Below are 12,630 nucleotides of genomic sequence, written 5' to 3'. Positions count from 1 at the left end.
CAATGTATGGTACACAAGGAGCTTTTGCTAACATAAGTACGAGTAGGCGTTGTAATCGTAACGAAACGGTAGAGTTCGCTTTCCCATTGACAAATTGATTGATGAGAGTCCGTAGAGGCTGTCAAAAGGCACGTATCGAAATAGCATTCAGGGCTCCGAGACCCTTCAGGGTAGAGCCCTTGTCTGTTTTATTATTCAAACCTACAATGTGGTTTTGATTTTACTCACGTCGTGACAAAAGCTTTACTTAGTTTCAGTAGGTAGGAAAATAAAATATGCTTTAACTTATTTTGTTTTTCATTACACAATCTAGATAAAATAAAATATTACAGTAATAGTAATAAATAATAATAAATAAGAGAGGTGTATGGTACCTATACGTTAGTTTAGTAATCCAATCATAATTATATCCATATTTCATTTGTGAAAGGTCGATAAAAACAATACCATTATAAAATACCCACATTTTATAACACGTAACAATGGAACAAAAATCACGACAGTTTTATATAATGATTATATACAACCTTAATGAAGATACAAATTTTCATCAGCAAGATCATCAGTCATTATTTTGACATACTTCAAAACATTTTCTATCAAATCAATGTAGCTTTTAAGCTTGTTCAAGTATCGTGCTTTTATACATTTCAATTCAAAATTATTTGCTGAATATTAAAATTACCTGTGAAATTATCAGATATCATCAACAACATTTGTTGAATATTTTATTAAATTAGTTTACAACTGTGTGATACAAAATGCATGATACAGTAAGTTTTACTTACCATTCTGATATTTATAAATACCTATGTAGGGGTTGTTGTATACTTACATTTTGTTTACAAAAATAAACCCCATACTGTTTTACAGGGAGTGAATCCCATTAGGTATGAGGTACCTTCTTAGAACTACCAAACTTTATGCTTGACTCACAGGACTTAAAAAAGAACGAAACATAGAATAATAATCATCACACCTTTTTTTGCTATTAAATAAAAATGAATTAATAACATATTAAATTTGCGTTCCTGTGCATCTGTACAAACTTTTTTTCCGAACCAGTCGTTAATGATAGAAAGTAAACGTTCTAAAAGACGTCTAATTGGATAAATACATGTTTGAGATCCTGATAAGGATACATTCAAAGCAATAATAATTTGTAGATCGTTCGTCTGGCCGATGTTTGGAAGACGTGCAATAAGATCCGCGCCGCGGCGTTCCGCGTCGGCCTCAACCTGTGGGACTTCTACCGGCCCCTCGATCCCGAGGGAAACTCACTTATTTCTGGTAAACCGCAATTTAACCCAGATATTGCTAAATAATAATCTTTTGTTGAAAATAATTTTATGAAAACTATACCCTTCGTTTGGTGGACAGACATACGGCTTACCTGTGTGACGTACAAACTTTTTTGTTAAATCTTTTAAAGAGGTGACTGCTGTCGATCTATGGAATGCATTGCCACATAACGAAACTATTTCTTGCTTTTATTTTTGTTTATTTCAGTACCTAAGACCGTTTAGATGTATTAAAGTACTCTTTTACCTACTGGTAATTAAATGAAATAAAACGATTTTTAATCATTTTTTACGCTTTTATTAATTCCAGTATCTGATGATATAGAGCAATGTTCTTATCGTTACCTAGTTATATTATAAACAACCTAGCTTATTAACATTCTTATTACAAAGCATGGATTCTACCGCAACCAAGAGTTGGCAACATTCTTATAATACTCTAAACTCTAGTATTATGTCAGTATCTATTGCTTTCTTTTCTGTAGTAATACCATGGACCAATATATATCAAGGTAATACGAATATAAAACAACTCAGTAAAACAATGTAGTTTGACTTGACTTGTTCTATATTCTCAGTACAACTTTATCAGAAAATACGTAAACATTATCAAATATATTTTGCCAAAATGTAAGAGATTTTAAGAATCATTTCCACGAATTTTCATGAACCACTTTTATGGATCGTGAAACATTTATCCATATCATTTCATTCCATTACTGTTTGGAACAACGCGAGGTAATATCGTAGCATCATTTCATTCATTTTAATAAAGCAATATAAAGGTACTTGCTGCTTTTACCTTTTTCAGCGAAGTACATATTCCTCATCTGAATTAAATTTTCTTTTCAAAATAAGTCTCGCACGTGTGAATTTCTGAACAAAAGTGTAGTAGGTACATAGTACTAGAAAGTAGTAGATATTATATTAACATACTTTCTAAGAGGATAATTATTCGTCACCAAGTGTACGATCAATATTTTTATCATGAGAGTGATAGGTACATTAGGTTCCCTAAGTACCTAGTAACTGTTTAGTAATCTCTTCTTTAGGTTGATTTACTGCCGGGACATGATCGACATAAAAAAAACTTCTCACAAGATAGACCGTACCTATTCGATATTGTCATATAAATAAAATAAGAAGTCGGTTAAAAATAAAAATTTATTTTCTCACAACTTAAAATTACATAAAATAAATTAATAGATACATTTATAAAAAATAACATGGAATTGTTTATGAAAAGTTACAAGAGAATTTATACAAAATAAACATCTGTAAGACGATAAAGTAAATATTGTTACAGAATCAAAGTTCGTGTCGGTGCTGGCCGGGCCGCTCCGCTCGGTCATCGGGCTGTCGGACGCGGAGATAGCGCAGCTGGCCGACTACTTCAGAGCGCAGGACGGCCGTGTGCTGTACCACCAGCTCTGCCAGATTGTGCATGGAGAAGGTGATGATTGATGGGACTCTCGAACCAGTCTATATGTCGCAGGCAAATTGTATAATGTCGCTGTTTAAAAAAGTCGTCAGTTTACAAACGCGTATTGTATTCTGCCTGCGATCAAGATTATTGACGAATTTTAATGTTGTTCTTGGTAGTGATAAAAAGTGTAATAAAATAGTTGAAATATGGCTATGCTTTTGATGTTTTCATAAGTACTTAGGTAAATGTTAGATTTTGCTTTCAATACTTCATAAACAATGATGAATTTCTTAAAAATTTAAAAAACATGGGTTTATAAGTCAAAATCTGGTCGGTAAAAAATCGGCTAGAGCCTACAAAAATATACGACAAATCATTATCGCTCTCAAAAGATCTATTTGAGCTAAAAGTTGCAAGTGCAATATATCAATAGCCACTTCATTAGTTTGTGATCAATGATTATTCTATATTTGTAGATTGTAGCTACATTCGATTTTTCGTAAGATAACGAATATCTCAGTTCAAGGATTCCGGATTAGCTGATCTTGTCCGCTGGCTACTCTCCAAGCTTGTTGTATTGCTTCAGTCACGTCCAAATATCGACATGTGTTAACATTTAAAATTTCTTCGTCGTACTTAACGTCCAATCCAATTTATATACATACTTAAAACACTTAAAATGAGTTGATGTATAAGGGATCTGTGCAATATAGGTCAATAATGAATCGAAAAGTATCATGTATAGGTACAGGGTGTACCAAAAAGTAGTGATGAACGGAAGCTGAGAGGTAGAGGACCTAGAGGGCTATCCGAATCACCCCCATGTATGTTATGCGATTTTTCGTATTTTCGGAGTTATGACGATTTTTTCAATTTTTCACCTATCGCCGAGTACGATGATATTTTCACTCATGCTGACGTCAATGATTGCGAAAGATGCTTGATTTTTTTTGTGTGCTAAGCTGAAAGATAGGCCAATTCAGTATGGTAACATTTACTATCGTTAGATCTTTGAATGGAATAAAAAAAGAATTAAATGGCAAGAAAGATAAAATTACCCAGTATGTTCAACACTTCAAGGGCCCGTAAAAAAATAACATCACATAAAAAAAAATTATGCCACAATTAAGACGAAATAACCCGGAAATTCATAGTAGCAGAAGAAACCATTAAAAATGATAAAAGGGCATTCAGACATTTAAAAGACAACTTTTTACGGTGATGTCTCACTTGCATTGAGCAACAGCGGGGTTATTTTAAAAATTTCTGGTAATTAAACACCTATTTATTGGTTTTAATGATCATCATGTTAATTCAATTTGTGCACTTACCACATTTAGATTTAAATTTTTCGATTGAAGCCTTCTGAATAATAAAATGAAATTTTCAGGGTAGCTATCTGATAGATAGAGCAAGTTTTTAAAAGTCAAACGGAAAACTTTTTTTATATTTTGATTTTATTTTTTTACGGGCCCTTGAAGTGGTGAACATACTGGGTAATTTTATCTTTCTTGCCATTTAATTCTTTTTTTTATTCCATTCAAAGATCTAACGATAGTAAATGTTACCATACTGAATTGGCCTATCTTTCAGCTTAGCACACAAAAAAAATCAAGCATCTTTCGCAATCATTGACGTCAGCATGAGTGAAAATATCATCGTACTCGGCGATAGGTGAAAAATTGAAAAAATCGTCATAACTCCGAAAATACGAAAAATCGCATAACATACATGGGGGTGATTCGGATAGCCCTCTAGGTCCTCTACCTCTCAGCTTCCGTTCATCACTACTTTTTGGTACACCTGTATAAGCTGAAATTAACTTACATTCAGACAAGTATGAATTGAATAAATTTGAGTATACTTACCTTAATTAGGTTACATAATATCAAATACGTAAGTGCCAATTATATTATACAATATTTTTCGTTAGACGTTACCTACTTTAAACTCTAATCAATCATTAAGCTCTATTTACGCGCCCACATAATTATCGTATATTTATTATCCAGATGCCGGCGGGCGCGATAAGACCACGTCGGATTGCCTGCTGGAAGCGTGCCCGCCGCCGCCCGAGCCAGCCTGTCACAAGCTCGACATGTGGCAGCTGCGTCGCCTGTGCTGTCTGCTCGCCACCATCGCGCAGAGGGACATACCGCTCAAACCTTACTTTCAGGATTATGAACTAGTAAAATATATAGTAGATAGTAGATAGCAGTAAATATAGTAGTAGTGGTGTTGCTGATTTGCAATTTGCAAATAGATAACAATGTCAAGATGAAATAGCACTTAATGTAAATTAGGCATTACTTATCGAATCAAAAAATATTTTTGATCGGTACCTAAAACAGAAATGATGAGGGCTACCGGTTCCATGCTGAGTCCGAAAGAACTTGCAGAAAAATATATAAAAAAAAACATATGTACATACTAACCTACCTGCACATAAGGTTAACGTGTACGGTGTAAAAAGGAGACTCGTTTAAAATGAGTAAAATAGACCATAACGTTCAAATGATTATTTAATAAATTTGCATTGAAATAGATGGCTCTATTTGTGAAACCTTTATAAAACTGGAGCAAAGATCAAAGTCGATATCTGCAGACAAATTGATCGGGTCACAGCCGAACGCGGTCTATTCAAAGCTTCCCTCATTAGTCAGTAAATATAAATAAGAAATGTAGAGTCTCTGAATATTTAATCATTTTATAGCTAGCGTTCCGAGAGACAGTTTAAATCAATATCCGCCGCGCAGTTCCACTACGAAACCGTCACAAAAATAAACATCGTACCTTTTCCTCGTGGTCGCAAAGAGTCTGTCCTACATAAATTATCAGCATATAGTTCTGTTCCTGTGAGATTTCCAGGATAAAAAGCCTGTGTCTTATTCTGGGTCTTCATATACCTACCTACATACCAAATTTAATTGTAATCGGTTCAGTAGTATTTGCGTAAAAGAATAACAAACATCCATCCACCCATCCTCACAAACTTTCGCATTTATAATATTTGTAGGATATTTATAGAAATTTGAGTCAGTCTTCCCGTGACCACGCTCAATGTAAAACGTCGATATTTTTGTTTTTAATCCACCAGCTCAGGATGTTGGTTGTATTAAGAATAAATCTTAGAAAATTGAGCAATTATAGTTCTTACGCCATGCAATTAAACAATCTAATCTGTACATAGGTTGCCAAAAACGATGGTAGGATAACATTCGCCCACTTTGCGCGTATCCTCAACTACATTGGGATCCTGGTGTCTCCGGAAGACTTCAACCTTCTCGTGCGTCGCTTCATCAAGGATTCCTACACGCTGGATTATGTGGAATTCATTAAGGCCGTTGAAGCGGTCAAGAAAGAAGGCATTCAAGGATTAGGACCAGTGCGTATGCTTTGCAAAATCACATAAAATAGGGGCGATTTGTCTTCATTTAAATTTAAAATTGTTTATTTTCATGATAGGTTCCGTATTTATTCCATATGAAATGAATGTTATGAAAGAATTAGCCATTAGGTATTAGTTAATTAATTGATTCATTCTGTTATTCATATAGATAATAGATTTTAGATATCGTTACGCCATTTATATCAGAATTCAGCTTTTTATTTTTTAAAGACCTACAGTAATCCTTCTTCATATCTCGTTTTAGGAATACAACAACCCGACCGCAGTGATAGACACCACACTGCCCAAGATGGTGCGGCCGGAGATCGAGGCGGGGCGCTCCTCCGCGCCGCTCGGAGCCTCCGACGTGTTCCACCCCGCGCTGCAGGCTCCCAAACCGACTCGGCAACTGTTAGACCTTATGCTGCGGGTGCAAGAATTCGTGATGCAGCGCCGAGTGAGAGTGTCTGAGTTCTTTAGGGTGAGTGCGTGACAAGACTTTAGAAGTAATAAACGAAAAAAAAATGATATGAAAAGTATTGGTAACTAACTGTGAAATAAATAGTGTTTGTGAACTTAGTAGGTCACTCTCCAGCGGAGCATGTATCTAATAATTGGAGTTCCGTTAACATGAACCATAGTCCATCAGTTCCTGATAATTTTAAGAAAGAGTTTTGGAAAATTGAGCCCAGAAAATCATCTATTTAAAAACATAATTTTATGCTTACATGGCAGAGCATTTGTTGATTTTGAAAAAAAATATGCTGTAAGTACGGAATCTGACGGTGAACTTCTACAGGTCTCTCATACTTTTATAGAGCATTCAAGGACGTAAAATATTTAAAGTTATGAAATATGAATTAATATCAAACCAATAAGTAGCTAAGTACCTATATATGTTACTACACGGAATAACACAAAAGCTTAATTTCTCAAATATCTATCTCTAAACTGTTTCAGGACTACGACCCCCTGAACAGCGGCCGCATATCGCCGCAGCAGTTCCGGCGCGCGCTGGACATCATGGGCTTCGGCGCGATCATGTCGGACCTGGAGATGCTGTGCGTCACCAGGCACTACCTCGACCCCAACCAGCCAGACCGCGTGTGCTGGAGGACGTTCGAGGACGATTGTGATCAAGGTAAATTGGTTATATGTTGTGGTAACTTGATTTAATAAATTGTAATACTTTGAATGTAGGCAGCGTGGAAGCTTAAATTTTTATTGTTATAAGTATTTAAAAGGTTGTCTAAATAACATAGTGACGTAGGTACTTATTTACTGTGTTTTAAGATATAAAAACTATGTAAATTTTACCTATCTAATTACCGAAACTAATTTCACGCCAAAACAGCTAAATAAATGTTAGACGAAATTTTGACACAGACAAAATGATTTGCACCGCATGATTGTGAATTTTACTCAATATAATTTTTTTAATAGTAAAGCATTTTATAGGTAGGTAATGAATGATTAGGTAGGTACCGCAATTTTAAACCAGTAATTTAGACCTGTTTCTACTTATTTCAATATGTAGCCACATTCCTGTACATATTTCAATCTGTCTGCAGCATGAATGAAACTGTGAATGTGTTTCAGTTTTCACGATAAAAGAGCTAGAGAAGCACCCGGACGTGTCGGCGGGCGGTGTGGCGGCGGCGGTGGCGGAGCTGCCGGCGGTCGGGTCGGCGGCTGAGCGCGGCGGGCCCGCGCCTGCCGACCTCGACCTGGCGCAGGCGGCGCTGCTGCGTGTGCGCGCCGCTTGCAATGAGCGCGCTATCGATCTGCGACCCGCGTTTGGGGAACATGATGAGTCAGTATATTATGTTAATTATGATAGGCTTTAAGATAGAAAAGTTTAAAAGATTTGACGAGCAAGAACTTTCTGGCTTTCGTTTTACCTTATTTTTTAATTTGAAAAATATGTAGGTATTTTATAATGTAGGTGCTTATTTTTACATTTATTTAGCACTAACATACTTACCGCTCGCGGCTTCGCCCGCTTTGTCTAAAACCTAATAAATTATATATACTAAAACCTTCACCGCATCAAAATCCGACTTTGTTTTATACTATGTAGTGATAGTGATATATATCAATGAATGCCGTAATACTCGAATGTAGTAACCATGATCCAAACTTTTCAGTCGCAATTCACATAGCATACCTTTAGATAGGTATTGCTAGACTTGTTAATCTTCAAATTTTAACTTTTATCCACATTCCACAGGCACAACAACGGGCACGTGTCCCGCTCGCAGGTGCGGCGCGTGCTGGCGCGGCTCGGCGTGCTGCCCACGCCGCAGCAGATACGCGCGCTCGAGACACGGTATTTGGATGATTGTGGGTTTAACTACGTGGCTCTGCTTGATGAGGTTACTATTTTTTCTAGTGAAAATTGTAGAATAAGTTTAATAATAGATACTTATTAAAAAGGCTGCTGATTTAAGTCGTTAATCTCTTATAACTAGGTATTCATTATCGTACTAACTAAGTCTTTTAAAACTTTTCCTGATACTAGTAGAACAAATTAAATTATTATTGTAGAGATTGAATAAAGTTTGCAAGTTTCAAAATGTTGAAACTAATTATGCTAAGTAATGACTTAGCATAATTTTTTTGTTTCCAGCTGGAGGAGCGACCTGCAGAGAGCGCTACTATCGCAGGTCCGGCGATCGCACCACGCCGCCCGCAACAATCTGCCGCAAATCCACTCGAAACTGATATTGTACAAATCCTTGCCAAAATCAAGGGAAAGGTATGATTTTAAAATAAGCTTGACCAAAAAGTAGTTACTTCATAGTAAATCCGACTATATTATATAAATACGTATGTACTTACCTGTTTTAAAATTAAATGTGATTTTACAACAAATCAATTTACTAATACATAAGTACATGTTTCTGTTTGTGACTAGTTAATCGTGCTGTTTATACTGTAAAATCAGCAAATAAGATAGTCATAACTTTTGTTACACTAACATTAATTATCGTAGCTGTTTCGTAGCTATGTAGAGTTCGTTTATAAGTCTAAAATAAATGTCTCTAATATTATTAGCTCATTATAAGATTTCTCAATGCTAACAGATGGTGCGAGAAGGTGTACGTCCGCGCGATTTCCTGCAGCAGTTCGACCCGCGCCGCGAGTTGGTCATCCCTCGCGCGGACTTCTACCGTGGTCTGGGCTCCGCTGGCCTGTCGCTTACTCCACGGGAAATGGATACACTTATGGAAGTGTTAGTATAGAATTTATGGTACGTTAATTGAGTGTAGGTACCTACACTCAATTAACGGTCAACAACAAAAATATTTACGCCTGATAAGCCTGTAAACCGTTTCTTGTATTTCCATATTTATTACAAACACATTACTGGCGTAATCAGATAATAAAGTACCTACAAAAAAAAAAAACACTAAGTACAATTATTTTTCGTCTAAACTTAGTAAAATGGATGCATTTCAAAAATAGATTACGTATGATCATCATCATTTCCAATAATGATGTGATGTGAATTTACAATTGTTTCGTCTTCAATTAGTTTCTGTGCGCCGGGTCGCCGCCGCTACGTGGAGTACGACAGGTTCTGTGCCACGGTGGGCGAAGCGCTAACGCAGAGCGGACTGGAGCGCGCGCCGCTGCTGGAGCCGGTGCCGCACGTGCCGACCATCGACACGCCGCTCAACTTCCTCAACTTTGAAGAGAGGAACATCGTCGCGATGGCTCTGTCCAAGCTGGCCAAATTTCCTGACCAACTCTCGAATATACTCGAGGTGTTTAAGGTAATTACAACTTTTATAGCTTATCAGAAATGAAATTTACTATTTATTAGTTGGCAACAACATAGATTTGAAACTTGTTTTCGTTATATGAAATGGAGTAATTACATTTTCGAATAATTTAAGTTTATATAAGTTACTAGCTTTCCGCCCGCGGCTTCGCCCACGTTTTCAAAGAAAAACCCGCATAGTTCCCGTTCCCGTGGGATTTCCGGGATAAAACCTATCCTATGTGTTAATCCAAGTTACCCTCTATATGTGTGCTAAATTTCATTGTAATCAGTTCAGTAGTATTTGCGTGAAAGAGTAACAAACATCCATAAGTACATCCTTACATCCATAAATCCATACTTACAAACTTTCGCCTTTATAATAGTAATAGGATGATAATAAAATAAATTTTACTCTTTGAAAATAGGACATCGACAAAGAACGTTGCGGCACAATCCCGCGGGTGTCCATTGAGCGAGCTCTCTGCCAGCGAGGTCTGCTCGCTTTGCTGTCTGCTCGCGAAAGAGATGTGGTGTACAAATGCTTCGGCTATCGAAGAGGGTGTGGTGACGAGGTTAGTATCAAAGCAAATCATGATTATTTTACTGTAATAGCGTGAGAGCCAATAAGCTTGGGATTAGCGCCATCTTACGATAGTAACTATTACTTTTATTATAATGTAAGTTCAACCATTTCAGTATTGTGATGGAACATGAAATTTTCAGATCTCCATTGATCTCTTATAACATAACGCCACAGAATATGAAATTAATGTTTCATCTCTATAATAATACAGATCATACCTTTACGAATTTCATTACGGAAAATGACTCAGGACCTGCTCAGTTTGCTGAAAGAACAGCCCGTTGTTCTTCCCACCGGGAATCGAACCCAGGATTCCTCGGTTCTAACTGCAGTACCAAGAAGGCGATCATAAAACTAAAACTAATTTTACTTAAATTTTTAATATTAAATTGTTTCGTCGTCGTCGTTTCAGGTCAACTACAGGGCTTTGTGTAATGCATTGGATTTACTGTTTGCTACCTCCGCACAGCCTTGTTAACTATCGTATCGCTTACAATAAACGTTGGTTATAAAAACATTTTGTTTTATTCCTAGTACGTGCTAGTACCTCCAAATCGATAAGTTACCTACCTCCAAAATGATCTAATTATCAAACACTAGCTTTCCGCCTGCGGCTTCGCCCGCGTTTTCAAAGAAAAACCCGCATAGTTCCCGTTCCCGTGGGATTTCCGGGATAAAACCTAGCCTATGTTACTCGTGGATAATGTAGCTTTCGAATGGTGAATTTTTAAAATCGGTCCAGTAGTTTATGAGCCTATTCATTACAATCAAACAAACAAACAAACAAAGTTTTCCTCTTTATAATATTAGTGTAGATGAAGCACTTCTACTTATGGCCAAGATCCCACTACTGCGATTCTGCATGTATCAGTTATTTGTCCGATATCCACACAGCGAATTTGCATTTATGTTCTAGTAACATTTCGCAGTAAGCATGTTGGTACTTCTCTTGGAAGCAGTCGATCAATAGAAGACATATTCGTGTCCTGAGTTCGTGTCGCAGTCTTCGAACTTTTGCAACATTCGCTCGTTGGTTATAAAATTGTGTCCCTTCGTCCAGCATACTCACCATGGAATCCTGATATTTCATGAATGTCAAAAAACTGTTCTGAAATAGTGCTAAATAGTGCCCAAAGGAAAAAAATAGTGCTCTTGTACTTGCGAAGTTATAGCCATAGTTCGATGAGTATGCTGGACGAAGGTTTCGCCCAGCATACTCACCTCCGTCCGGAGAATCTGTATACGCTTCAAACATAATTCATACTTCAAAAAATAGTTCCCAAATAGTGCCAAACGGTGCCCAAAAAGAAAAAACAGTGCTCGAATAACTTCGGAGTTACAGGCTTCGTTCAGTGAGTATTTCTGTATGCTGGGCGTAGAACCTACGCCCAGCATACTCACCTCAGTGCGCGAATATCGAACGAGCTATAGGTACAATTTACGTCTCAAAAAATTGTGCTTGAAATAGTGCCCAATATCAGTCCAATTTTTGCTTGACTTTTGACCTAGAAAACCATTAAATTTGATTGTAAACTTCTACATACATTACATTGAGTACAGTCGAATACAATATTATTAACTTTCTTTCTAACAATTTTTGTCTTGTGTAAATTATTAATTGTCTATGTAAGGGAGTATTTACTTTAGAATCGCAATATTATTAATTACACATTATTTTAATAATACTTTATAATAATATGATTAAGCCTTCGCGCGTCGCATGGGACCCCGGTAGCTAGGAACAATGATTTTATATATTTTGTCTAGATCACGGCGCTTGAAGGATTAAGATATCAAATGAAGTAAATCATGCATGAAAAATAAAGTTGCTGTTATTAATGCTTACATTACAACTGACAAAATTATTCAAAATAATCATTTTCCGGATCAAGGACGGTACCACAACGTTTACGGAATTGACCTGTATTCCTCATGTGATAAAGTTCAATATAGTGTGGCAGTAATGGATGCACGTACGGTCAATAGGTATGGGGCTTACGACGCGCGGCGCCCGCGACGCAAATGAATATGTTTATGTTTAAATACTAGATGGCGCTGCCCTAACATTTTACGATTATTAGACAAGACTGATCTGTATTTTGAAGGTGATAAGGGTCCATTTTGTGTCACAAAGCAATCGAAACGAACAAGCGCTTCTCAGTT

General features: G+C 36.8%; 1 protein-coding gene across 1 annotated transcript; it reads left to right on the top strand.

Moving 5' to 3' along the window:
- Positions 1 to 761: 761 nt before the first annotated feature.
- LOC149488182 (uncharacterized) lies at positions 762 to 10,968 on the top strand. Its single transcript, XM_089695273.1, has 14 exons — positions 762 to 773; positions 1,167 to 1,290; positions 2,608 to 2,754; positions 4,740 to 4,915; positions 5,918 to 6,112; positions 6,381 to 6,596; positions 7,076 to 7,256; positions 7,715 to 7,928; positions 8,346 to 8,490; positions 8,745 to 8,873; positions 9,202 to 9,350; positions 9,654 to 9,894; positions 10,310 to 10,456; positions 10,880 to 10,968. The coding sequence occupies exons 1-14, from the start codon at positions 762 to 764 to the stop codon at positions 10,943 to 10,945; spliced, it is 2,142 nt and encodes a 713-aa protein (XP_089551399.1). The 3' UTR covers positions 10,946 to 10,968.
- Positions 10,969 to 12,630: the final 1,662 nt, after the last annotated feature.

This window comes from Colias philodice, chromosome 5, assembly GCF_061535455.1.
Source record: "Colias philodice isolate Cphi_HAF_F1 chromosome 5, ilColPhil1 Martin Lab GWU primary, whole genome shotgun sequence".
In the NCBI taxonomy this organism is placed as follows: domain Eukaryota; kingdom Metazoa; phylum Arthropoda; class Insecta; order Lepidoptera; family Pieridae; genus Colias; species Colias philodice.
The sequence above is the reverse complement of the archived record's forward strand: the minus strand, read 5'-3'. Positions and strand labels throughout refer to the sequence as shown.